The sequence below is a fragment of the Miniopterus natalensis genome, chromosome 5 (genome assembly GCF_054644295.1).
Source record: "Miniopterus natalensis isolate mMinNat1 chromosome 5, mMinNat1.hap1, whole genome shotgun sequence".
NCBI lineage: Eukaryota > Metazoa > Chordata > Mammalia > Chiroptera > Miniopteridae > Miniopterus > Miniopterus natalensis.
Window position 1 is genome coordinate 25,608,451 of NC_142085.1, and position 27,691 is coordinate 25,636,141.

Here is a 27,691-nt window from a genome sequence, read left to right on the forward strand (position 1 = left end):
TATAACATGCGATCGCGTAGGTTAGAATTACCCTTTCCATCAGGGCCACCGCCTGAGACCCATGCCTTCGGAAAGAAGGAATTACTATCACTTAAAAGTGGCACCTAATTTCTGTTTGTGGAAATGCCAGGCTCAACTTTGCCTCCATGAAAAAGGTCAAACAGGGAACACATATTATCCCCCTGATCCCGAACACCACCACTGCCACTTGCTGAAATAAATTTACAAAGTTATGGGGAAAGTCGTGACCTGTCATGCCCAAAGTAACAATCTGCCATACTTCTAAGTATATTTGATACCACTTTTATATTTAGGGAAAGTCTATCATTTGCTTTTTAAAGGTACATAGGCCAGAAGAATATTACTATATCACTGTAATAAAATATTACCCTGCCACATATCTCCTAGGTTCAGCTTATGGTTTTTTTGGTGATTTATTTGTTTATTAACTGCCTTCCCCTAACAGGGCAGGGATCGGGTAGCCTCAGGGTCACCGACTAGCTGGCACATGGTTGGCACTTAATAAATATATTTGTAGAATGAGTATAATTTTATTATATATTTATTATATCATATCCCTGTGTTCGATGTCCCCCAAGCTTAGCCTATTACAGTATTAGTAAAAATACATCATACATATAACCCTTATTTTAAACAAACAAACAAAAAAACAGTAACAGATAAAGTTCACTTTAAATAACCAGGTATTCCATATGTTCAAGTGAATATGTTTTATTAAATGCATACTAATATCTTTCTATAGTGAGTATACATAATAAGTTAAAATGTATATATTTATTAAATATAGATATAATACCAGAACATGATTATTTCAGATGAGAAATCAAAATAAACCCATTTTTAAGTATCTTTTGGTCACTCCAAATTGATATTGCTCATAAAAAAATACACTGATTTTTTCCCTGGGGAAAAAAATTAATTCCATAGCAATGTAGTTAAGGGACGTGTTTATTTCATAGCTTTCTGCGAGCAAAATTGCTTTAATACAAAATGAGTTCAATGATACAGGTGCTACTGTCCACTCAAGCAAAAGAAAACCTCACAGTTTTATGAATGCACTTTATAATGATATTCTTACAGTATAATAGGTCTAATATCCAGGACACCTCTGGCCTCGTGTGAAGCAATGGCACAGAAAATGGTGTAAGGTTCTTGACCATCCGAGCACTGGCAGGTGCTCACAGTGACTTCCTGGGAGTCCTCTGTCGGATACAGCTTACAGAACTGTGTGCGGATGTGTCTGTCTTCCTGCCCTCCAGCCTTCAGTTTACATATAAATCATCTCAAAATATATCCCTTGTGTGTGCCTTTCCTCATTTCAGAGTCTCCACAAAACAAGAAAAAGTCATGAGGTATCCTTAATGTTAGCTACCCCCAAAGGGCTGTGGCTTCCAAGGACATGGACTTACCTGCAGGTACAGGAACTGATTTTAGTGTGTGCTCCCGATGTTACAGTGCAGAAGTGTTAGTGCATGTTAAACTCTATCTTCCCCTCACATATAACGTGACTTTAACCCCGGATTATCTGACAAAAAAATTATACAGATAAAATAAAAAGACAAATACACAAATAAGGCCATCTGCAGAATTTTAAACTCACCTCTTGCAATATTTCACAATAATTTCTACATCATATTTTACATCTTTCAAACTTAAATAATAAATGCTCAAGGAAGGGCCTTGGTGGAACCAATTGCACTATCTCTTTGAGGATTTGTCCAATTTGCTGGCAGGTGACTTCCTCTGGGGGGTGGGGATTTTGGAAGGCTTGGCTGTGGACGGCCGAGAACCTGCTCGGGGAGAAGGTCTGTGTGTTTGGGGGGCAGTCTCCACGTCTGAGCACACGGACTGGATTTCCGAAATGTCGAAGTCTGACGCATCGCTGCCTCGGCGGCTGCTGGCCCTGCTGCCAGCCTTGCTTCCAGCTCGGCTTCCTGGGCGGCTGGGAGTCTTCTTGGGATCTGAGGAGAAAGGGCAGAGATGGGTCACCCTTCTGCCTGGGCCCATCCGCAAGAGACTCCTGGAACCTAAATGCCACCTTGAATCTCAGCGATTTCTCTTGACGTCCTGTGGGCACTCACAAAATACTGTGGGTCATGGCTCTCTCCATTCCACAAGGGTAGGCAGCCTCCCTCTAAGTAGATGCAATACACAGAAAGCTAGATTTACAAACAAAATTTAGGTCTGGGCTTCCCCTGCCCAACACAGGATCCCACTTACTACCAACAGATAAAAGGAATCCAGCTATAATTTAAGGTTGTGCTTTCCAAAGTTTAATGTGTACACCCAGATGGGTGCAGCGCAAACACGATGCAGACCCTTAGGTGCAGGTCTGGCCCGAGGATAAGTAATTCAAAGCCCACGGGAACTGAAAGGACTTGAAACTTTAAAGAAGCTTCATGCTTGCTGAGCCCAGAACCCCCGGGGCTAGGCTCCCTGTGCTGTGGAGAAACGTGAGAAGCACTGGTGTAAGGCCCAGTGTGGCTGGGTTTTTCCAACCACCCGAAATAGAGCCCAGGACATTTTCCGAGCGGACAGAAGAACCAAGACTTTCCAGCTAAAAGGGGTAGGATACTCCTGTTGTTTTTCTTCTGTTCTCATCTTTCTCTGGGACTTTCCAAAAGGGATTTTCTAGTCACTTATTCCCATGACTCATTTACCCCCTACCTCTGTTGGAGGACTGGGGCTACGTGTCACTGCAGAGCACAGCATCACCAACCCGTGATTTCTTCCCCAGGGGGAGGACAGGGGACCTGCATCTTCAGGGCTCGCTGCGCAGCCATGGAAGAGAGACGCCCCCACACTCACCGGCAAACTGTGTTCGGACTCTGGCGGCTGCGGTTGTTATCAGGCCACTGTCGTCCCCGGAGTGGAAGCCTTTCCCTGACAGATACCCTGGAAGTCGCAGCTTGCTTCCCTGTATCGGTGTTCCCTGCATTCAACCGGGAAAGGACATCTCAAGATGTTGCTCGTGTTCGTCTCCAAAGCACTTTACAGGTGGCTGCAAACCCTCCACTAGCCCTCTGCAAGGAGGCGTGGGGTTCTCGTGGGCTTGTCCCCACTAATTTCTTATTCCCCCCGAATTCCGAGGAAACCTCCCAAAGACAGTGAATTCACGTTGAAAGGGAAACACACACACACGGAGATTCCCCAAATGACAGCAAGGAAAAAAAGACAAATTAAACCGTGAGTGCTTTAGGGTCTTGCAGCCCGTCAGTAAGTATTAGGGAGTTAAGAGGATCCTGTGTAAATGTCCCACAGCTTTTTTATCCACTCCTGGCGGGGAGAGATTAACCAAAGGACTTAGGCGCATAGATGCATAACCCACGGACACAGGCAATGGTGTGGGGAAGGCCTGGGGGGGCGGGGAGGGGTGAAAGGGGTCAATGGGGGAAAAAGGGGACATCTGTAATTCCTTCAACAATAAAGATAAATTAAAGAAAAAGATAAAGAAAAGCATTTTAGGTAAAAACTAAAAAAAAAAAAAAAAAAAAATAGAACTGGTGAAACAGGGCTGACTGCATGGTACAGAGAGAAAGTGGGGCTCTGAAAAGTGGTGCTTGGATATTCTGCAGTGGCCAACGCTTTTAGGAAACTAGGCAGAAATAACAGAAATAGAACAACACGTAAATAAGTAAAGGCCAGACAGCCATCACTTAAACAAATTAACTGCCCAAAAAAGTGACGTTCTAGGATGTGGTACGATGAACTCCATTCCTTGGCTCCATCGCCTTCTGCGGTCCTTACATGCAAGATACGCAGGCAACGTGTGGGGATAATTCTTTCAAAATTCTTATAGGAGCTCACAGAGGCCGTCTAAAGCAATCACAACTATGACATTTTATTGTAAGTCTAAAACCACTGCGTTTTTTTATAGATCACTACAACATTTTAAAAGTTCTCCCAAATTTAAAAAAACAAACAGATTTCCTGAGGAGTGCAGGGATTGTCATATTCCTTAACGAACTCACGGGGAGCTATTTGGAAGAAATTAATCCAAATTGTGTGCATTTAAAAAATTAACTCTTCCTTTATGAAATCATTTTCAATGTTTAGGAAAGCATGTGCAAGACCTTATGATACATCAGGGTTACAAATCTGTAATAGTAACATCATATTCACAATTCATTTACATATGCTTTCTATACATATATTTCAAGTTTCCTATACATATATTTTACCTACATGTTCTACGCATAAATTTAAGCATAGAATTTATATATAATTTGTATATAGATAATTTAAGTTTTCAAAATATTTTCAAACACGTTGCTTGAGGCTCCTTAAACTGTTCTCAGTTCTTGCTACAATAGATGCATCACAGTGACAGGCATCTCCAGGACAATAGTATTGTATGGACAATACTGAGGAAGACTTGAAGAGTGAGTTGTTTCTGCCCCATTTCCACCCCTATCATTAATGTTATTTCCCTCATTTCCATCTGAGGCAGGAGGGTAACAGGATTTTCTCTGCCTACATCTTATTACTGATGTGAGGGTTAAATAATAGATTAAAAAGTGTTGTGAAAAGCTTCAAGGGCTTTCTAAAGGCACTATATCACCTTTACACCTGGATCCTGGCCTTTGACCTGAAACACTTCCTTCAATTCAAGAGAAGTTCCTTAGGGATTCTCTCCCCCTAGTTACTGTGATTCTTTCTAATCAAATACGTGCTTATTTGGTGCCTAAGTTTGTCATTTTACAGAGACGTCCCTCTAAAAGATACATGGTTGACTTTCCATGGAATGTAAATGATCTATGTGTTAATCTTGGCAAATTTTACATTACGTAAACATCTTACCCTCATATATCATGCCGTATTAAAAAGTCTAATAAAGAAACGTACCTTTTGAAAACGACACACAACTGCTTGCCTACCTAAGCCCCAACCCCCCGCTCTGATAACTAAAAGGTTTATGTCTCACCCACCCGCCCACAGTTCTTGCGCAGAAATAAATGTAACAGGCATTCAGAAAGACCTTGCCTACAGTGAACACTCACTAAAAATTCTTTTAATGGAAGTGATTCCTCTTGCAAACAATACTGCCTCTCATTCTCACCTAAAGGGGGCTGGCTGCATTTCTTACGTCTAGAGGCAAAAGGGTACCATCAGCTCTGAAAGAATCTTTACTTGAGTCTGGGTGTAATCTCCTGTGCTTCACTCTCCCGAGAGTGAAAAATAAAATTAAGTATGAGTAGGACAGCAGAAACAAACAAAGGAGATACAGAGCCTGAAGGTGTGACTATGTTAAGCTGACACTGTCCAAGACGCAAAATGTGTGTCTCTTCTATTAACCCTTTACTCTCACATCTTCCAAGTCCTGCTGGGTTCACAGTTGTTTAATAGGCGTCTATTAAAAAGACACAGCAATATCCAAAGTACATATATCAAGGGGGAGGTAAAGCAATGTTAGTGGGTGACAGTTTCAATGAAGGAAGGCTGTTAGACTAGGATCTGGGCCTTACGATACCTCTGCGGATGGCACGGGAAAGTCTGAGCACTCTGCTGGCTTACAAGGAGTTGACATTTTGCTGTTTGTCAACCATGGTTTACCATAATTGCGTGTTAAAGGATGGAGGATCTGTGTGGAACAATGGCAAATGAAACGTAAAGGAGAGCAGATAAAACACAAAGCCACAGAAAGAGATATTCATAGCAAAGACTCCCATTTCACAGTAAGAACAATAATAATTAAAAATACATGGAAAGATCTGATGGCAAATCATACACGCCAAAAAATATATATGAATGAAGCTTTACAAAGAAAAACCAATTTGAAAGGTAACCAAAGCAGCACCTAAACAGACAGTCTCTAACGGGGCCAAAAGGCAAAAGCACATATTTAAAAAAAAAAAATCCTTCATTTGCCATGTTGTGAGAAGGAACACAAATGGAGAAAGCTCATAGATTCTAGGGTCCTAAAACATTCAAAATTATACTGGAGACATTGATCGCACGAGAGGAGCAAGACGTCTCACACTTGAGTCCTACCTTGGGTGTGCTGGTGGCGGGGACCTGCGGGGAGGCCGCCGGGCCAGCTTGGCTGGACACAGAGGTTGATCGGTTGGGCGAAGCTCCTCGCGATGAAGGCCGTGATCTTCGGCCCCGGGGTCGGAAAGCAGCCATGCCCTGGCTGGCGCCATCTGCCAAAATGAACTTCTCCCGAAGTTCCATGTTCGTCCTTCCTTTAGCTGGATTGCGCAACACAGGGCAATGCACAGAAACACAAGAGGAAAGGAAAAGAGAGGCGCTCAGTCAGTGACCAAAGAGCCACCGCCTGGCACCACGGATTACGCTGAGGATTTGAGAACATCTTTTTGCCATGCCAACGCCAACTCAGCATAACAAAAAGGTAAATGCATTCCTTTACAATGCATTCCTTTTGGATACAAGTTTGGGAAAGAAAATAAAAGTGTGTTTATTCTAACACTAGACACCAGCCAGAATAACTACTATCAAAAAAGAGTCAGCATGAAAATGGAAAGCTCATGCTAAAATATTGTTAATTCACCAGCTACTGATGCCCACATGGGTTCATCGCCCTTTCTGCACACTGAGAAGACAAGCCAGGGAAGCAGGGACTGTGTCTTTTGCATGTACTGCTGAGGTAAGGAGAATGCCAGTATTTTAACTTTGGGATTAATTAAACAATAGAATTACACAGAATGACAGACGGCTTGTTAATCATGATGACAACATATAAACTCTCAGGTTTTTCACTTGAATGAGGCAGCTAGTATTTTTATTTTATGCACTGAAAAGCTCTCTTTTACCAACATGCAATAACAAACACCAGACCCAAGGATCCGTGAGGTCATCAGTGATGCAACACTCATAGGAACACGTGTGCACGGAGAGCACGCCACGAGAACCCAATGAGCAACGTGTTAGCATGTGTTTGATCACGTACATAGCACCTACGTTTGCAACACACCACAAGTGTGTGAAATGCTCAGACTTTAAATTTGGAAGCACCAGCTCAGTTGGATATGACGTAAGCCATACGCAATGGATGAAGCGTGTTATTTTAAAACAAATAATTAAAGCAAGAATGTAAAAGTAGGAAAGAGAAAAGGTAAGAGGGGAGGGCCAAAGACAGGGGTTGCCAACCTAGAGTAGGCTGAGTAGTAGTAATTGAAGAGTTTGATTCCGAACGTAACATTTTACTCCCATGATGATGAACTAGAAAAAATGACACAGGATACCAATCACATTAAAGAATACTGTCAGCAGGAGAAGAAACAAAGTACAGTGGTTGAATATGCAGGTCCGGCCTTTAGCACACAATTTAGAAGAAAAGTTGCATCAGGAAAAGCACTCAAAGGTTTGACTTAATCAGAAAAATGTATCTGGAAGACTTACGCTAACTTTCCCAAGCAACCCAACAGAACCCTGCATGTTCTAATCTCGTTGTTAGAATGCATTATTTTCAACATACGAAACAAAAAGGAAACTTTTGCTATTTTACACCTTTTGCGGCTGGATCTCTGACTCGCGGAGAGCAGAGCTCCTAAGTACAGGGGGTGACAATCCACGATGGCCTTGCAGAGAGGCCGGCTGACCACAGGAACTCACCCCATCACACCTGTGTGTTCAGATGTCGGCCCTGAAACAAAGAGGCCCATCGGGGAACCCTGGCCTCCCACTTGGTAGCTGAATGGTGCTGGCACAAACATTTGTTGTTGTTTGCTTTAAAGGATTACAATGAGCTCACAGGTTCCAGAAAAGCACAAAAATCTTACTGTTTTTTTCAAGGAAAAATAGGCCTACTAAATAAATGGGAGCTAACTAGAAACTGTCATCAAATGACCACTTGTAAGGTAAATCAATTAAACATTCAAAAACCGACAACAGGATCTGAAAAATAAGAAAAATTGAAAGCTGACTAAGGGCTCTTAAGCTGGCAGACGTGGCGAGAGCTATAGGGTATGTTTATTCTTTTAAGGCGAGAGCTATAGTGTATGTTTATTCTTTTAAGGTGAGAGCTATAGCGTATGTTTATTCTTTTAAGGCGAGAGCTATAACGTATGTTTATTCTTTTAAGGAGAGAGCTATAGCATATGTTTATTCTTTTAATGCTCTAATCTGTCACTTCAAAGTAAGAGTCAGGTTAGCAGTTCTTATATTTTTAAACCTTTAAGTACTGCTTTCCTCACTTCCCTCTAATTTCATAAAAACTTTCACTTAAAAAAAAAAAAAAATCTTTATTGATTTCAGAGAGAGGAAGGGAGAGGGAGAGAGAGAGAAAGAAGCATCAATGATGAGAGAGAGTCATCGATCAGCTGCCGCCTGCACACCCCCTTCTGGGGATCGAGCCCCACAACCCGGGCATGTGCCCTGACCGGGAATCGAAACCGTGATCTCCTGGATCCTAGGTTGATGCTCAACCGCTGAGCCACACCGGCCGGGCTAAAAACTTTCACTTTCAACTTTTACAATCCAGTATCTTCAGTCTTCACCACCTCACTTTTCCCCCTCCTAGCTCCTATTTAACGGTAGATGAAATCCTTCCCCTGGATGGCGTAACTGCAGTTGGGATCATCTCATAAAGAAAATCTATCCTGGTATTTCTTGCCTACCAGTCCCATGTTTACCCAGAGATGTGAAAAAGCAACGAGAAGGACATGGTTTACGGCCACGAGTCCTTCGGAAACTTTCGGCTGACAGACCGGTGTGAAACGCTACTGTGATAAATGACCAAAACTGTACCCGAGTATGTGTTTGATGCTGGAAATGAATACAAGGTTGATATCCTTTCACGGTGCTATTATCTCGACCTACGTATCTCCTTACCCCTGCAAGGATCGTTTTTCACTAGGAACTCGTCAAGCGCCATCCACCCGCCTCCGACTCGAACCATCACGGTACTTCGCAGGATTCGCACCAGTCGCAGCTGCTGGGAGTCTCCAAACTGTGAAGACGAAGAAAGAGGGACCTCTAATTGTCACTAGTGGTTCTGAACGAAAGGGCGGTGTGTGAGCTGCAGTAGCTTAAGCAACCGACTTGAACGTCTGGCTTAGTTCACAGCGATTAGTAAAATCTCAGTAAAAGGGGTGTGTAATGATCTGCGTTAGGCGGCCGCATGCTGATTTAGCCCAAAGGAAATAGTTTGGAAAAAAGATAACAAAGGTTATCGAGTATAATATGAGAGATTTTTTTCTAAAAATGATTTTTCTTTCTTAAGACACATACAACATTAGTAAAGCGGTGACTGAAAAATGTTTCCAGAAATTAAACACAGCCATGAAAATAAGCAAAGGCCCCCTTGCCCGGGGTTTATACAAAATAAGATGATTCTAAAGAAGATGTAATAAACTCTGATTCTTCTTCATTGAAACTTCCTCTTACACTTAAAAGCTTTGCCACTGAAATCTGTGGGAGAAATCTTCATAAACTCACGGAGAGATAAAGTAGTAAATGAACATGACCAATAAACATTTCACAGTCCAATAAAATTTCTGCATTGCTAATAATCTGGTAAACCAATTTGTGAAAGCCTGGATTAATGTGCCAATTTATATTACTGTAATATCAGAACAGTCACTGGCACATTAATGGTGCAGCGTTCAAATCTAAAAGGTTTTCTCTTCGAGTTGTTTGTACCGTAACTGCTGACAGTAATAAGCAGTCGTCTTTTTCTTGCCCTTTCAATGGCTCTCCAATCGCTTGGCTGTGCTATAAATTCTGCAAGTCCTGAATACATGTCTAGACTCCACGTAGTTTCTGATCATAAGGTTTATTTGTTTGGAAAGCCCATGAGAAATAATTTTATACTTTTAAATCATTTCTAATAGGCTCATGTCCAATTTATAAAAAGCACCATATTGAATTTCATGGTTGCCAACCCAGCAGATACCAGAGCAAAATGAACAGTCAATTAAACATACATAGCTACCTTTTTTTTTTTTTTTCTAAGGCAGGTAAAATACAATTGTGACTTGGACTATTTGTCTGGGCTCATGATGGATAAACAGAAAATTTTGAGTGGAAACAATCTGCTACTTTTCAATAAGCTTTACCGCTGAGTTTCAGGAAGCGAACCCTAAAACAAAGCCGACCATTCAGGACCCTGAAACTCAGAAGGACCTCAGAGCATGTAAAATGCACCAGCAGGAACTCATGCGTTTTACATCAAATCTTTTTATATTGCTATTTCTAAGTCCATTTTTAAGCCTTGAGAATTAACCTTTCCTGTAATTGAACCTGTTCCTGGAATGTAATCAAAGTGTAAAAATCAAAATCTATATATATTTATTTTGTTAGAAAAAAATTTGGTGCTGCTAATAAGCAAAGGGAAAGGAGGGGTTTCAAAGAAAATTACCCTTAAGTAACCAGATAATCAGACCAGACATTTTTGGTCCAAGATTACATTCAAAACAAAAGTTTTAAGGAACTAACTGAAGTGGGTTACAGAGATGAAATTTCAATTCTAATGAATAGTAATGATTTTTATCATTTTGAGAGGGCATTATCTAGACAACTAACAGTGTCTTCAGAATTTCCCTAATTTTCCCAAGAGCCAAATTGCAAGACAAGAAAAAACAGACTAATGTTGTTCTTTGTGCTTTCAATTAAGAAAACCTTTTGAGGTATTTCATCCTTTCTACAAATGAAAGATGCTATCTCAAATAACAAGAATAGAAAAGTAAATTTTTGTGTATTTTAACAAATATAAGTTTCAAAAACAGCTATTCAAAGTAAATGACCATTTCTATTTAAAACAAATTATGTGATGGAATAAACTGGGGTCACAGGTAATCTGAAGTTTAAGTTTAATACGGGCTTAAAACTGCGAGGCAGAGTAATAACACATACGATATGTCAAGTATGATAAATAGCACAGTTCCTTCCAAAAGCACACAGTAAAAAACTCTTCTCCGTGTTTAAATCAAAACACGATTGTTCGTCTTTAGTTCTAAAATTCTGACCACACGCAGTGCCACTCAACAGTGTTACTTAACGTGAGGTCAAAATGGCATAAAATGTGACTAAGATTTTGCACGTTACAAGAGATACATTTCCTCAAAAGGAATGACAATATTCAAAACCTCCAGGGTTGCCCAGCCGGGCGTGGCTCAGCTGTTGAGTGTTGATCTGGGATCCACAAGATCGTGGTTCGATTCCCGGTCAGGGCGCATGCCCGGGTTGCGGGCTCGATCCCCAGTCGGGGGCGTGCAGGAGGCAGCCGATCAATGACTCTCTCATCATTGATGTTTCCATCTCTCTATCTAATCAATAAAGATATATTTAAAAGCAAAACAAAACAAAAAAGCCCTCCAGGGTTAAATTTCTACCTGCAGGATGCAGAGCCCTAAACTGATGATTTAGGGCAAATGGACAATAGTTGCTTTGGGGAGGGCATGTTACTTGTGGCTGGCTGAGTGCCTGCCTGACGCCGACCCGCCTCTAGCTGCTGTGTGACACACGTACTCAGTGGCAAACACCAAGGGGGCTATGCAGAGATGTGTGTTTCCAATGAGTACTGGCACAAAGTGTATGCTCATAGTACTCTCAAAAACGGGAGCTGGAAATCGCATTTGTAACTCTGTAACCAGCTGAGCTACAATTCATTATCTGGTTTGCTTAAAAGTAACCTCCTCATTTGAGACACAAGGCAAAAAGGAATCCTGGATCAAGGACCCTTATAGCGTTTACAGAAACACCACGCCAACCAACAACGTAGTAGCTCGGGGGGCAGCATGGGAAAGATTGGCCATGGCAAGCTTTAATGACTATGAATTAAAGTTAAAAAAAAAAATCATTGGGAACTTGAGAATACATTCCACTGATTTATACCTGATTTCCCAGGAAGAACTGATAAAAAAAAAATGAAAAATGGAAGAAAGATATGATTAGTTCAACAGGAAACTTTCTATATGGCTCTAGAACATACACACACTCTCACACTTTAGGTACAGTATCTAGTTTAGAGATGTGCAGGTATCCAACTTCAAACCCAATAACCAGAACACTTTCTATACAATTTTTTTGAAAAATCTTTGGGTTTCAAATTTAAGCTAAAAATTCAAATACTTAGATGAATATTTTTCAGTGTGGAAATATAAACATAAAAATGAATGATGTCTCATTTGTAAGTAATATACTGTATTAGGGAAACCTGGCACATTTCCTATCCAGCTACTACATATAAGAGATGTTCCCAAAAAAGAGAAAGTGACAAAGTCACACTGGTCTTCAAGCAATTGTTCTGAGGTGAACCAAGTTATTGAGATACTGAGTAAAAGGAAATACTACCACACAAGTGGAAAACACTGCTTCTTTTACATGTTATAAAAATTAGACAACATTTTTAACTTTGTGGTTCCGGCTTGGAATAACTTTGTTATTGGAAATACGAAAACTTACCTCTAAACAGAATAAAATATATTACAAAGTAATATGAAGCAATGTAAATATAAGAAATGTGTTTTTCTGCGAATATTTTTCTCCTTAAAAGTAATGTACATGTTGTACACATCAAAAATATGTCCTTATATGCAAAATGCAGGCTATTTTTATGTAAATTAAAACGGTGAGTTAGAAATTTATATACCATTAAATTTTGATATAAGGTAAAAATAAATAACTAGCACTCCTGGAAAACAATGCAGAACAATGCAGATCAAATTATAAACAAATTTCAATTTTTATCCTTTAAAAGAACTACAAAGTTACTTTGAAAACTTACCCTGTATTTGTTATCTCCAATCTGTTCAACTTGAAATCGTTTTGCACATTTACACTTAGCGACCTGCCTCGTCACCTGCCAAAAACAATGATGGAAGAGCCACTTTAATGTTAATCTTACAGGGTGAATCCTTAAGACCTTGACACAACTGCTAAACATGGAAATAAATAAAAGGGCTACATGAATTGTGCATGATATGCGGGGAGAACACACTACAGTGCTGTTGTTGCAGGCAGTGGAAAGACAATGAATACCTCATCTTCGATTTTGTCAGCATCAGTGACGGGTTTATACGCATCTTTATTTGGGTGAAGGGCGGCTACAAATTCATAGTAGTCAATGTACCCATCGCCGTCTCGGTCAAAGATGTCTGCAACTGCGCTCATCTCCAGGCGACTGGTGGGGAACTCTACAATTTCCAAAACAACAGTAAGCAGGGTTACTTACTCAACAAAATTGTAAGGTACTTAAAATGTACATTGTAGTCATTTGATATATGTATATATCGGGAAAGGATCTGTCCCATCTAGTTAACATATCTAGCACCTCACATATGTATTTATCTTTTATGTGTGTGTGAGAGAGAACATTTAAGGTCCATTCTCTTAGCAAGTTTCAATTATACAATACAGTGTTACCAACCACAGTCACCATGTCACACATGAGATCCTCAGGCCTCATTCACTTCATAGCTGAAAGTTTGGATCCTTTTACCAACCTCTCCCTATTTCCCCCAGCACCTGGCAACCACTCTTCTTTATTGTTTCTGTGAGTTTGACTTTTTATTTAGATTCCACATATAAGCGATAGTTAGATCTCTCAGTATAAGCCATACAATATTCCCAATTCAACTTCATAAGCCTTGCTACTTACTAGACAATTTTATAAAAAGATTTAAGTCTTTAAAAAAAAATAGTAAGTAGTGTAACTTAATTCTGCTTTAAGACATTTTCAGTTTTACACTTTAATTTTAATGTGGCCAATTAAATTATCAGGGTCATCAAATATATGAAAATACTTTTTAAAAATTGATTTGTATAAACAACAAATGAAACCACTACACACACACACACACACACGACCTAAATTTGTCTTTAATTACTACTAGGGTGAATCATTTGAAATTGCTGTTTCTCTAGGTTGAGAACTGTTTAATATTAGCAAATTTCAAACGGTTCAACTACCACTTTACTTTAGGAATAATTTATATGAAATTTACTTTTAAAATGACTTTCAGGAACATGTGCCAGAGACATCAAATACACATGACCAAACCATCAAACAAGAAGATGGCACGTATGTTCCACAGTTTATACTACAGAGCTCTAATTTCCTACTAATGACGTTAGATCAGAATGTCAATCAGAATGAAAAAGAAGAGAGGCTGACCTGCTGACCTCCCCTATGCCAGGCAACACGAACAATCTCAGAATCAAAGTTTATTAACTTTATTATACTAATGAGGACACAGCTTCAGTGGTGTGAGGAAACACAATTAGTTAAGTGTGCCTGACTCCAAAGCCATAAATTTTACCAAAGACACATTTTTTTTTTTTGAGAGTGGTGACTTCAGAGCCAAGTTTCAAGGAGAAGCTTTATCGGTAACACAAGTTTACTAGCCCCACAATTTTAAACTGTGCTTATTTTCTTTAAGAATTACATCAGTTTCCGTCCCTTCTCTTGGGACTTACTTGAGGAAAGAATGCCATCAATAAATTCTTGCCGGGTTATTTTCCCATCCTGGTCTTTATCAATTCTCCTGAAGAAGTCCATCACCCGAGATTTCTTGTGATTCATCCAGCGCATGTATTTTTTGCGCCAGATATCAAAATCAAAGTTAGCAAATTCCCTCAGCTGAAAAGGGCAGAAGATATTTTGGTTAACACTGTGCTCAAGATATAGCTTATATGAGCAAAGTTATTTTAATGAGCCTCTAGATAATACAGATATCTTTCCCACACCTAAGAAAGGTATAACCCTGCAAAGGGGAAATCAGAAAAAATTTTCCTGTAAAGCTTTTTTCATGACTGTCACTGTGGTCATTCTGGTTTTTCTTTACAAATACAGGAAAAAATAAAAAAAGTTAAAATTAAAAACCTCCCATAAAAGTCAAACTGAAAATTTCTGACAGTGCCAAAGTCACAAAGGGGGTGGGTGGTGTGCCCCAATGTCACACCACTGGTAAGCTCTGTGCCCCCGGGCACCGGGCCCAGCCCAGCAGCACCATGTAACCCCTCACTCTCTCCGCTACTGGCCACTCTAACTCCCTTAGGCTGCTAACAATTTCCCAATTTCCCTATCTGAAACTCTAAACCTCAGATCAAAGAATATATATCATGAAAGTAACTGAATTATAAAAGGTTATATTTGTCAGTTAATAGTTCCAAGCAAACGTATGTCAAGCCAGATCTTTCTTTTCTTGTTTTTGAAGTCCTCATTTGAGGATACGTTTTAATTGATTTTAGAGAGACAGGGCGTAGCGGGGAGAGGGAGAGAGAGAGAGAGAGAGAAACATCGATCAGTTACCTCCTGTACGAGCCTCAACTGGGGACTGAACCACAACCCAGGCATGTGCCCTGAGCAGGGATCGAACCCGAGACCTTTCAGTGTACAGGAGGACAGGACGCTCCAACCTACTGGCCCACCCAGCCAGGACTAGATCTTTTATTGGGTAAGCTTCCAATTACATGAAAACTTATTAGTTTTCCATTTTATTGCTTCCCTAAACCCCAGTTCAATAAATCCCATTCCCCCCCCATAAAAGTATACATACTAGTGGTATTCGTTTTAGAAGTAAAATACACACTCCACTAGCAAGAGTTTGTTTAAGCATTATTGGGAAAGTCGAAAAATCAAGATTTTGGCAACGTGTTTTGGTGAACGGGGCAAAGGACAACACGGTGCTGCGTGTACACGGCGTCTTCTTACCTCCTCCAGCCTGTCCAAGGCGTCGTTAAGCTTCCTCCTCCTGTCCAACGCCAGGAGCCAGACCTGCTGCCATTTGCTCACCAGTAAGTTGACCCTGGGATTCTTGGTTTCGATTTGTGTCTGCGATCCAGAGGGATACAAGCTTGATGCTGGGAAGCGTTTTCCTGTTAAAACAGAACTTGAGTTAGGCTGGCAGCTTCCAGGCTTCAGAATCACCTGAAGGCCCGGCCTTTATTAGTTCCCAGCTGAGGCTTTTGAATCCACTTAGTTACTGGGTGCCGCAGACAGAAATGCCCTAGGCAGGCGATGCCTAACGTCACGATGCAAATCTGTTTTACTTTCGAGGTAGCCTGACGTGACATGAACACGGGCAAAGATCTCTCAGACTGCTGGTCACTGCTGACCAGTTAGGTCAGGAACTTAAGTCCAGGTCACGGCCATTTCTGTTCCATTCCCCTCTAAGGTTATTTCTATAGTAGAAGCAAAACGAGACACTTCAAAGGGGCTGATGACTTCTGTTCTTCCGGCAAACTTTTCAATTCCTCCTTGCTAATCGAAAAGGTTCACTTCAAGCCCATGAACCTGTATATATATATTGGGACCGGGACGTGTCTTTTTTCATCTTTAAATAAGTGGCCATAAGCCACGTGCCTGTGCATTCTTTCAAGAAAATCTCATGATACAGAACTCATGTAGAATCACCAATTGCTCCAAAATTTCAAACAGTAAATCAAAATGAAAGAAAACCAACTTCCTTGCTTAAACCGCCTTCACTGTAAAGAAATGGGCCGCGCAGCTTACTTCCGGCTCGGCCCTTATCCAAGACGGGAATGTGGGACTGCAACGAGGAAGGGTCGGCGGCCCTCCTCTTGTAGGTCTTGGTAACTTTATCCACATCAGGCTGTTTTCTGGTCATTTCCTCCATGAAGGTCTGAAATGGAAGAATTTATGTCAATTAAATACAAATATACTGGAGAAAGCCGCCTTCAGAAATGAACTAAAAACCAGATAAAAGGACCACACTGCTTATTGCTGAAAAATAAATAAATCATGTTTTATCTTTTTTTGGGGGGGGTGGGGGGCAATGTAAACCATCATAACATACCATTTACTCATTTCTAAAGAATACAAAATGTTATAGCTGGTAAATAATTATAGCATCACAAAAGGAGTTCGCTGCCGTCTGAGAACCACACATGGGGGAGCTGTATGAACAACATAACCTGTCTGTGCACCAGCCAGGACCGAGCGTGCATGCTCTTCCCAAAGGATCATGAAGGAAGCATCTGTCTGCAAAGGAACTAGTTCACTGGGGTGGTCCTAAGACTTTTCTGTGGCACAGTCCACCTACATACTTAAAATACTTAAGGTGGCTGTGACATACAGCGACAGAAAGCCTTCACATGAAACGTGGATATATTTTAAATATTTCTGTCAATGGGTATGCTTGGCCAAGGAGGGTAAATGCTTGTTTTTCAGGTTAAAGCTTATATTTGAAAGGGTTGACTATCTTGCCATTTCTTAACTCGTCTCTCCTTGGGCTTATTATTATTGTTGACTATATTGTTGATGTTATATAGATATATTATTATTGTATGTATTCCTATATCTGGGCTATGTGGCAAAGGCAGAGACTATAGTGAGAAGAGACAGGGAAAGGAGGGGGCAGATGAAAGTGAAAATGACACATTTCTGGAGTTATTTGTCACACTAGAGAACTCTGATCACGGAGAACATGGCCTGAGATGCCGCAGGGTCAGAACAGACATCGATATCTTATATTTTTATTAAAATACAGCGGCAGTGTTAACTGTTTAACCAACTAAGCTGACAGAGTGTTTTCCCTTTGTAAATGTAAATTAGACCAACAAGCAAACAAGTCAGAGTTAGTGTGACGCCCATCATTTCAGGGTTTAAAACAGGCAGGATATACAGAAGTGGTGTTTTTTTTTTTAGGAAGAGTACACAGCTATGTATCTGGAGTACTGAAGGGCCTCTCTGGAGATGTTGAACAGCCGACAGTAGGAAATGCAGACGTGGAGCAATAAAACCAGCCAAGGTTGAGATGAGAGAGAGAGAGAGATGAATGGATAAAGAGCTGAGGATGAGATGCCAGGAGAGCGGCCACGGAGGAAGTGAGAGGCAGGGCAGGAGCCTATCTGAGACAGTGCCTCGTGAGTGTAACTTCAGAGGCCAGAAAGGAAAGGGTTTTGGGAAGATAACAAAGAGGAGAGACCATCGGAGTTCAGTAACAGTGAAGAGGAAAGCTTCAAGGCGGTGGTAGAATTAGGAGCCCACTTGGAAGGAGCTGAGGAGTATGTCTGAGGAAGTGACCGTAACAAGCACAAAGCAATCTTCTGAGCACAACTGCAGTGAAAGAAAGAAAAAGTCTGAGAAGACCAGGGTAAGCAAGCATGGTATTTCTTTTACCTGGTGTTCTGCAATGAGGGCTTTCACCTCTTCGATTTCCTGGGGGATGGCTTCCCTGTCCTTGTCACTCAGCGTGGTCTCGGCCCACTGCAGCCAGGTCAGCAAAGCTTCCAGCAGCTCCTGCTTGGCGATGAGCCCAGCCAGGGCGCTCGCGAGCCTCTGCTGATGCTGCTTCGCCCAGGCCAGCACCTGTTGGAGAAACAGAAATTCCTCTGAATCTCTTCCATCTTAGTGAAGAATTTAATGGATGTAAAATACACAAAATTTAAGTGTAAAATAGGATCATCCTGGGCTAGAAGCCTTTCTAGATCCCTTCAGTGCTACCGAGACCCAGCTCGTGGAGGATATGGGGGCCCTCCGTGACGTTCGTCACCTTCAGAAGTTTAGAGACGTATGTCAACCTCCCAGGCTTCCCTTTGCTTCCGAACTCCCGTTCAGACAGGCATCCTCTGAAGGACCGAGTATGCCATTCCATGAACAGAGCAGAAGCAAAAACAGCTCAGGTCTTAAGCGCAGGATTAATTCACTTCGTGCGTGCAATCCACTCCACACGCATACACCACTCTGAAATGCTACTCGGCCGCTGGGTTATCCAGCAGACACAGTGTGGACATGAGAGAGGAAGTAGGTTACACGGCGCAGCAAGTATTTGCCTTTTCGTGTTTCGGGGACAGGGCTGCAAAATTCCCTTCACCGTTGAAGGAAACGTGGGCTGCAGGGCCAGGGGATGCTCACGGGAAGGGTGCTCTAAAGAACAGTCCTCCTGTTCTCATGCAGAGGCCTCATGTTCCCATGGCCGTAAGTGCATCTCGAACGCTGAGGCCTCCACACCCCCTGACTCTCAAGGCCACCGCTGCCCTGAAGCGATCAGCGCCACACTGACCTCCTCAAACCTGGCCCGGATGATCGTGATCCAGTGCTTGATGGTGGTGATGGAGTCGGGGTGGCAGAGGGCCAGAACGGCGTCCCCCATACTGGTCGCTTTATTGAGCGCCGCTCGTTTTTCTTCCAGTTTCTTCATGAATTCCTACAGCAGAAGAGAAGACTTCAGTTAGCAGTTGGCACCGGTGGAAAACAAAACTCCGGTGACACTCATTCGACTGTCAAGAGTTAAACAAGTAAGCAAGAACTTCAACTGGTTTATCCACAGCCAGAAATAATCCACTAACTGGGGAATTAAGTGAGAAGAAGGCACAAAAATAGGAAATAAAGTGCTTTCTCATACATATTTAAAACTGCAATTATAGGATAGTACCTTATGCTTTAAGTTATACATTTATAATGTGTACATACATTATTCAAGAAATACTCTCTCCTAATTTTGGGTATATTATAATTATATTATTAATGAAGAGTAGGATTGGGAGAGACAGTAATAGCAGAGATAGAAATAATACTGATTGGGGGAAAAATCAAAAACAAAAATCTTAACAGAAAAGACAAGAAGGTTAGTATTTAAAATAGCTTTAACTATGCAGAGATAGGAATGTGTGCCAAAAATGTGCCAACGAAGAGAGAAGGCTGGGCAAGGAGCCATAGAAGTTGAGAGTGTGGGAGAGATGAACGTCCAGCCAGGAAAGAGTCCCTGGGAGGCTGGAGGGAGGGGGCCAGACCGCAGGCCAGCTGTGTGAGAACTGTCCCTCCCTTTCTAACACCAACAAGAGCCAGTCTCTGCCCCAGCAGGATAGATAAGCCTCAAAAGGTCCCAGGAAAGGGTTTCAAATCACTCTTTTTACAAAGGCCTTACATACGTAACTACACTTTCTATCGTCAGAGCTGTATCCACAGATAAGTGAGTCATAGAACTTGCAAGTGTGATTAAAAAATGAGGACCTTTACCCTAAAACAGGTGACATGCTTCCAAAACCACACACTGAATTTCAAGCCTCCAGACACCCCAATCTATCTGGACCCCCATGCTAAGAAGGATTCCGTGATCACACTGTCCGAGGGGTGCAAGAGACTGTAGACACGGCGGACACCCATGCCATGTGACCAGGGTGATCATATGAAATTACAGGTGTTTACTATAAAGTCTGGTGACCTTTTGTTTTGAAGCACTGGGAAGCAGCTCTGTCATATGCCTCCTACTCGAGCGTTTTGCTGTGCTAACATAATTTATCTACGAATCTACTAGATGTTAAGGTCCACAAGATCAAAAGACTGTGTCTTGTTCAATTTTGTGTCTTTGTGATTGAATAAGTGTTTTTCAACCTTTTATTTACACTTTTTTTTCTCTACTGTGGAGTCAAGGTTCATGAACAATATACTCCACTAACACAACACACTTTTTTTTAATATGTTTTTATTGATTTTTAGAGAGGAGGCAAGAGGAATAGAGAGACAGAAACATCAATGATTGAATAAAATATTGACAGTAAATTTGATGTAATTTTTCTACTCTTACATTCTAGCTTCAACTTTAAATGGTGTAGGTAGCATTTCATCCCTCCAGATAATGTCATACAAGCTCACATCACTTTTTTTAATAACAAGGCAATATTTCTTTGCTATGGGTTACACAACCCATCATTGAAAGAGCATAGTAATTTAAATAACAAGTCTCCATAGATGATGTAACCCATGCTACACTGGAATTAATGATGTATTTCTAACTTGACCTTGAAAGATGAGGTTACTCAGTGGTTTAACAGATCCTTTAAAGTTAACAGGAATCCTGACATCAATACTACACTGAGTGCTAACATTGCAAATTCCTGGCAGTTAGAGTCAAAGGTTAAAAAAACAAACATCTGTTAAGAGCTATCTGTGCCACTGTCTGAAGGGTTTTGCTAGTTCTGTGCATTATCACAGAAAAGATCTTGATCTGAAACTCAATGGCCAGGTTTTTACTTAATTATTTAATAAAATGTGTGCTTATATGATTCCTTTATCAATTTATAATTTATACTAGAGTTAATTCTCAAAAAAAATTAAGGTGGCTCTTGATCAAAAACAGAACTGGCAGAGGCTTAAAAATATAATTTGAAGGCCAATTATTAAATTACCTGCTTGTCTTGGAAGTCAAAGTTATTAATTTATAATTTTAATGATAAAATTATGCCAAACTGCTCATTAAGAAAACTTCACCTTTGAAATGCACATAAAAGAGCAACCAAATTGACCAGTTTTGGTTAGAAGCCAAATAACCCCCCAGAAAAAAATCAATGAGCTTTCTAAAGATAGGGAAGCAAGTGACTAATTTTAGAATAACCACCTTCTTTATAAAGAAAACATAAAGAGAAAGCTACACATACCTGTGTATAGGTGCATGGGACACACCTATGCAAGCAAGGAGAACACAGGTGAATTCTCAAACGAACTAGACCTTTAACTAGTTCTCAGGAAGGGAAATAGTCACCCGATTGGTATTTGCAAACTCGAGCCTAATTTCTTTACTTTGTTTGATTTTCTCATTTAGTTTTACTTTGCATTTACGTAACTCACTTTATGCTGATCAATGAGGGTCCGAAGAGCATCTTCATCTTCTGGGAGAACGCCGTGGAAACGAAGGGTCTGCTCGGCCTCCGCCAGCCACTCCAGGAGGGCATGCACCACGGAGTGAAACTCCTCTGCCTGAGGGTGCACACAGACACCCCCCAAACAAGAGTTCCCAACAGGCTGGTTAGTGCAGTAGATTCTTCCTCTCAATGAAAAGAAAAAGTTTTATATTTAAACTGATTAATCACATGCATGATGCCCGTTGAAAAGATAAAGCTATATTATATGGTGCTGCATTTTACAAATGTAAGGAAGCATCTAATACATCAAAAAGGCCTATATATGTGAATAACTCACCATTTTAACAATCTGATTTTAGATGCATGGCAGCCTGTTATACATTCAAGCTGAAAAATTACTCAAGCAGCACATTTATGGGATGATCAGAAAACATCCCTCAGCAGTCACTTAAATTCTTGGGGGAGACATAGGAGGAGGGGAGAACCAAGGCAATGGCACCCTACGTATCTTCTCCACGACTATCTTGGCTAAGAAATGAGGAGCTTCACAGTTCCCCAGGAGAGCAGTTCTCCTCGAGGCCTCAACACCCTCTCACTCTGCCCCGCGATAATGTACCCGGCGTTTACCTGGCGCAGAGCTGCTTCTAAGCGCGTTTGCTTGGACACGGAGAGTGCGCACACGGTCTCCCAGCGGGTGCTCAACTCCTGCATCTGGACCTTGACCCAGGACGAGTCGTCCCGGCTGCCTTCTATGAGCTCTCGGGCCGAGCGCTTCAGGGCCTGCACGCTGCTGGTTCTCTTCCCCAGTTCCTTTTGGAAGGCCTAAGAAAACCATATTTTTATAGAATTTAATTTTTAATTACAAAACCAAAACAGTGAAAAAGAGTTTGAAATATGTGTGTGTAAATAACATCATGTACAGATCTCTGAGACCTACAGCTGAAGGACCCAGATTTTTCACAAAATCTGTCAGAGCTCTGTTAAGGCCAGTCTTGTATCTTAGACACAGAGAAAGTGGCCACAGGGGAGGGGAGGTTGGGGAGCTGGGTGAAAACGTTGAAGGGATTGAGAAGTACAGATCGGCAGTAAGAAAACAGTCATGGGGATGTAAAGTACAGCACAGGGAATACAGTCAGTAATACTGCGATAACTATGTATGGTCCAGGTGGGTACTAGAAATACTGGGGTGAATACCTGTAAATATATGATTGTCTAACCACTATGTTATATACCTGAAATTAATACAAAATAATATTGAATGTAAACTGTAGTTGAAAAATAAAATTTAAAGTTCTTTAAAAAAACACACAGTCTTGTATAAATTGGTTCAATCTTATAACATCCTCCTGCGTGAACAACCCTATTTTTAAAATGACACATTGGATTTAAATAACAGTGGCCACCCTTTTATATTTCAATTCGACAAAATAACACATCAAATTCTTTTTTTTTTTTTTAATGATGCCTTAAAATGTGTCTCGATTCCTCTCCAATCATTACTGAGTAGCAAGTGTGTGTTGGCTACCACACTACTCTTAATTAGTAAACATATCTAAGAGACTAACAAATGACTAAGCAATCCTGGGATGCTTCATGGGGATCCTTAGAGATAATGGCAGGAAATCTCACAGAAAGTTGGCATGTAGTCCCTTTTCTCTATAACATGCCTTTGTCTTTTATAGCATCCTGAATACTACTAACCCATAATGTCAAATTTTAGCAGCTTAAATCCTTGGGGTAAAATCTTTTTGTTTTTTTCTCCCATGTAATTTAGGTGAACTCTGATGCGCCAGGAGTTAAACTGGCATCTTTTGGCCACAGACTTAATCCAAGAAATGAGTCCAGGGTTCTTTACTTCTGATCCAAGAGTCTGTATATAAAACTAGATCTTTCAAATAACCAACTTTATGTATAGAATAAAATTAACTTATTTTTCTTTAAAAAAAATAAATCATCACAAATGAATACTACACCAAGCACATTTTATCACTGTGGCTATATCCAAGGCTTTCTAGTTTGATACTCAGATCATTCATAAAAGAGAGCCCATCAAAACCAATCCTAAAACAGTGCGATGAATTATTTGCTGATTTCACTCTAATAGTGTTAGACGAGATGGGCCTACAGATAGACAGGTGCACACACGCGTACACACACACGCACATGCATAGACAATACAGTGTCTAAACATCCTATGTGTGATAGGACTAATCCAATAGTTCTGAGTAGACTTTCCAATGTCCTTTGTATACTTAAACCTCTTCTTGAGCCTTCCAATTGTATTACTAATGCTGAATGATTAATTCATTCTTGATGACCTTCAATATATAAAAAACCTGGCAAGTGCCTAGGGGAGTAAATGTTTAGACAGTGAGCTTACAAAAATGGTATTTATGTAAAAAGTAACATTACACTATTCATTACTCATTGAATAGATGCCAGAAAATGGAAAAGTTTATATTAATCATGCACGAAACATTTGTTTTAATATAGGCAAAGCAACATCATTTTTAAAATTTTTAATTTTGATGGGCCCGATCAATGTTCTTCATTTATTCTTTTATTTTCTAATATTCAAAATAACAAACTCTCCTTTACTGACATAACGAGATAATAGGACCAGAAAAGGAGAACTCATACCCAACAGGACCAACTACGTAAAAAACAGGTAAGATCAAAGTAACATAACCAGAAAGTGTAAGGAGAACATTTTTAAATGAAATAGACTTTCTGAACTCAAAAATTACAGAGGGGAAATATAACACGAATTCAAGTATAGTGCTGTAAAATATCTAGATATAAAGTCAACTCTGAGACAGCCATTCTACATCCGTACAGGGCCCCATGTTGTTTCTAAGGCTCTTTAAGTTGTAACACAGCATTTGATCATAACTTAGGAACCTACACACAGCATCAGCTGGAGGTCTCAAATATGACTTTTGATTTGCAAGACAGTTTAACATACATTGTCAGGAGACTACAAGGAAACCAATTTTCTTGAAGTAATAGCCAAACCCCTCACAGCATAAGCTGGTGTCTCACAAGTTGCTGTAGTTCCATGGGCAAGGTTAAAACAATTAAAAATGAAAAGAAAAGCAGCTGACCATGACCCCGCTAGATCACATCACAAATCTACCCACTTACACAACAATCAGGTTCCAGGTCACTGAATGAATGATTTTTTAATTATATTACATAATTGTTTAAATGAATAAAAAAAAAAGATAGTAAAACATTCTTGAAACATGTTTCGAAGTACCAGAGAAATGAAATTACTTCCCAAGTTCTAAAAGGTCTTGGATCTGGAAATTAAAAACAAAAGGATTTCATTGATCCTACGACGACTTTCCGACAGCATTTTTAAAGCTGGCCTCCTGAGTCTTCTCAAGTGTACCTACATTTCAATATTAAAGGCTGCCACGTAGCATGATATACAGTCTCTGTGATTTTAACAGGCTAAGTGGCCACAGTTCCTTCCCTACACAGAATAACAAAATGAAATGAATCAAGTGACCCAGATAACAATACCTTGTGATTATCGATCAGATGCATCACCAAGTCAATGTCTCCGTGGACAGGCTGGTCTTCTGCCAGCTGGGGTTCCACCCGATATAACCAATCAATGAGGGCCTGCAGGGCATCTGTGAATTGTCCGGAAAATAACAGAGCTTCCTCCAATTTGTTTTGTCTGGGGGGAGTGGGGAGGGTGAAAAAAATCAATCTCAGCAACAAAAAAGGCCAGCCTGTACATCCTTACAGCTGAAACCCACTGACGAAGTTTGAGCCGTACTCAAGAGGAAAAGCAATATATCGGTATTCGTTGCTGTTTCTTTGCTTTCCTTAGAAGATAACCACACTTCTCTCAAATTTCCTCTTTTATTCCTTAAATACATGGCGTCTGTTCCAGGAAAATTCCCTCACCACCACCTCTGGAAATCACAGACCCTTCAGTTTCTTCATGAAAATATGCCTTTTTAACTAAAAGAAATATATTTTTAAAATTTATGCTTTAAATTATCATGCAGTAATATGGAGGATTTGGGGTATACGGTTCTATGAATTTTGACACATGTATAGGTAGACTCATGTAGCTATCATCACAATCAAGATACAGCACAGTTCCATCACCCCAAATCCCCCTCATGTGCTTCTTTATAGTCTCAGCCTGCCTCCACCTCCAACCCCTGGCATTTACAGATCTGTCTGCCATTACTGATCTTTTGTCTTTTCAAGAATGTCATATAAAAGAAATCATTTATCTGACTATATGACATTGTAAAAAGCATGACCTTTTGAGATTGGAGAAGATTTTTAAGTTTTTCTAAAAAACATAAAAAGCTTACTGTGAAGTTCCCTAGAGTGGAATATAAAATACTCTATTTAATCTTGATACTGACAAAAGTAATCAGACTGAGGATCAACGAGAACTTTGAAACCATTTCTAAGATCGTTGAACTCTTTCAGTCCTATCATACTTTCTTAAATTCTTAAAAATTCTGAAATAAGTTTTGGGTATTCATAGTTCAAAGTATAATGAGGGAAGGGGCGATCAGAAAGGGGTGGGTGGAAGTTGGAGGGGAACACAGGGGTCAGATCAGTAGACCCTGCACAATATGAGTCTATATTTTAGTTTACACCAATATTAAGTCCCTAAAGGGGACTGACAAGCTTCCATTTACATTTTTAAAAGGCCACCTAGTAGTTATGTAGAAACTGGAGGACAACAGCAGAGCCGGGGAGACCAGTCAGGAGGCAACTGTGGTAAGTCAGGACTGAGACGACAGAAGCCTGGAGAATGCCCTCACTTCTGAGTTAGAAAGAAACCATAATGAACAGCAAAGCCTTCTCAGTACAGGTTCCGTGTAAGGGGGCACGAAGGACCAGCAGGAGTTCCCCAGGCCAAGGACACGCTCACGGTTCCTAAACGTTCCTGCAAAGCATACTTCAGGTTCCTAAACGCATCTGGAAGAGGTCTACAAAGTCACCGAAGTGCCTTAAAGAACATCTCACCTTTCCACAGACTTTCCACAGATCGTGTCCCACTTGTCTCGGAGCTCACTCAGCATGTCATCCAGTTTCAGGTTGTCGTCAGCCAGGGAGGTTTTCTCCTTCAGGGAACGTCCAGTTCTGTTGGTGGTGTCGTACACAGAATGCTTGGCTCCAAGGGATTTCTGAAACTCCTGATATCAAACAAGAAAACAATGTGCATCTATACTCGGGACGAACACACGAATAGGTAAGAGGCATTAAAAGAGGCATCTCTAATAAACGGGGTGGAACCACTGAAAGACATCAGCAAGTAAGTCAAACAGTTCAGTGCTGTACTCTACGCAGGAGCACAACGGGCTAGAAAATAATCTTTAACTTTTCAAATCAAAGGATTTCTTTCTTTCTAGGAGCCAGGAGTCTCCTAGAGCACCTACTATTATCAAGAAAATAATTTCAAAACAAAACGAACCCCGAGTCTTTTGTAGCTATAAACCACAAACATTATGCTAGTTATGATGAGATGAAATTGCTAATAAACTATTGAAAATCCCACGGTCTAGGGAGGAAAATGTAGTTAACATTCTATGAGTAACTAAGGGTCCCGTAAGGACACGGAGTGACACGGATATAAACATTTACTAGTTTGGTATTTTTTGTCAAACAGATTTACTGGCACGCATTTTTGACACTCACAATAATGTTACATGTAATTTTATCTGTGAACTAGGATGAGGCGCAACCAGAACCACATCTATAGATCCCTATGTCTGAACCTACTGGTCACACCACTTGGGAGGCCTACACCCCTCCTCTCCGCCTCTATAATGACCTACTGAAGTCTCAAAAGATCTGCACGTTACTCTTCTAAGTATCAAACAGATACATTGCTAACATGACTCTAGGCTTTGCTACTTTTTACATTGTTTTGTTAACTTTTGCATTTGTGTGGAAGGGCCGAATTCTATTCTTTCTACACAACTCAATTATAAGCCTTTCTGGATGGAGCAGGGATAATGTCTTTGTAGGCCTCTCATTATCAGGTTATATTTTCTGTGTGTTCATAAGTATGTAATAGAAAGGAGGAGACAACTGGTATTGAACACATGACCCCAGGGATGAGAAAAAGCAAGATCAACTAAACAGGCATCTTACAAGATCATAAATTATCATGGGA

The 27,691-nt window shown here is 40.6% G+C and overlaps 1 protein-coding gene across 5 annotated transcripts in view; it reads right to left on the minus strand.

Moving 5' to 3' along the window:
- Nucleotides 1–716: 716 nt before the first annotated feature.
- The window catches only part of DST (dystonin), a 399,279-nt gene continuing 372,304 nt past the window's right edge, over nt 717–27,691 (minus strand). For 3 of the 5 annotated variants that reach the window (XM_087817457.1, XM_087817453.1, XM_016198032.2), the window contains 17 exons: nt 26,539–26,708; nt 25,057–25,216; nt 22,156–22,350; nt 21,515–21,643; nt 18,951–19,094; nt 18,068–18,256; nt 16,439–16,568; nt 15,638–15,801; nt 14,401–14,563; nt 12,964–13,118; nt 12,710–12,784; nt 11,818–11,835; nt 8,815–8,932; nt 6,013–6,212; nt 5,492–5,602; nt 2,830–2,953; nt 717–1,982 (listed from right to left, as the gene is read on the minus strand). In XM_087817457.1, the coding sequence (XP_087673583.1) occupies nt 1,720–1,982; nt 2,830–2,953; nt 5,492–5,602; nt 6,013–6,212; nt 8,815–8,932; nt 11,818–11,835; nt 12,710–12,784; nt 12,964–13,118; nt 14,401–14,563; nt 15,638–15,801; nt 16,439–16,568; nt 18,068–18,256; nt 18,951–19,094; nt 21,515–21,643; nt 22,156–22,350; nt 25,057–25,216; nt 26,539–26,708 (2,508 nt within the window). In that variant the 3' untranslated portion in view covers nt 717–1,719. Of the gene's footprint in view, nt 1,983–2,829; nt 2,954–5,491; nt 5,603–6,012; nt 6,213–7,131; nt 7,204–8,814; nt 8,933–11,817; nt 11,836–12,709; nt 12,785–12,963; nt 13,119–14,400; nt 14,564–15,637; nt 15,802–16,438; nt 16,569–18,067; nt 18,257–18,950; nt 19,095–21,514; nt 21,644–22,155; nt 22,351–25,056; nt 25,217–26,538; nt 26,709–27,691 lie in introns of all 5 variants that reach the window. The other 2 variants (XM_087817456.1, XM_087817454.1) reach the window with 2 other exon arrangements.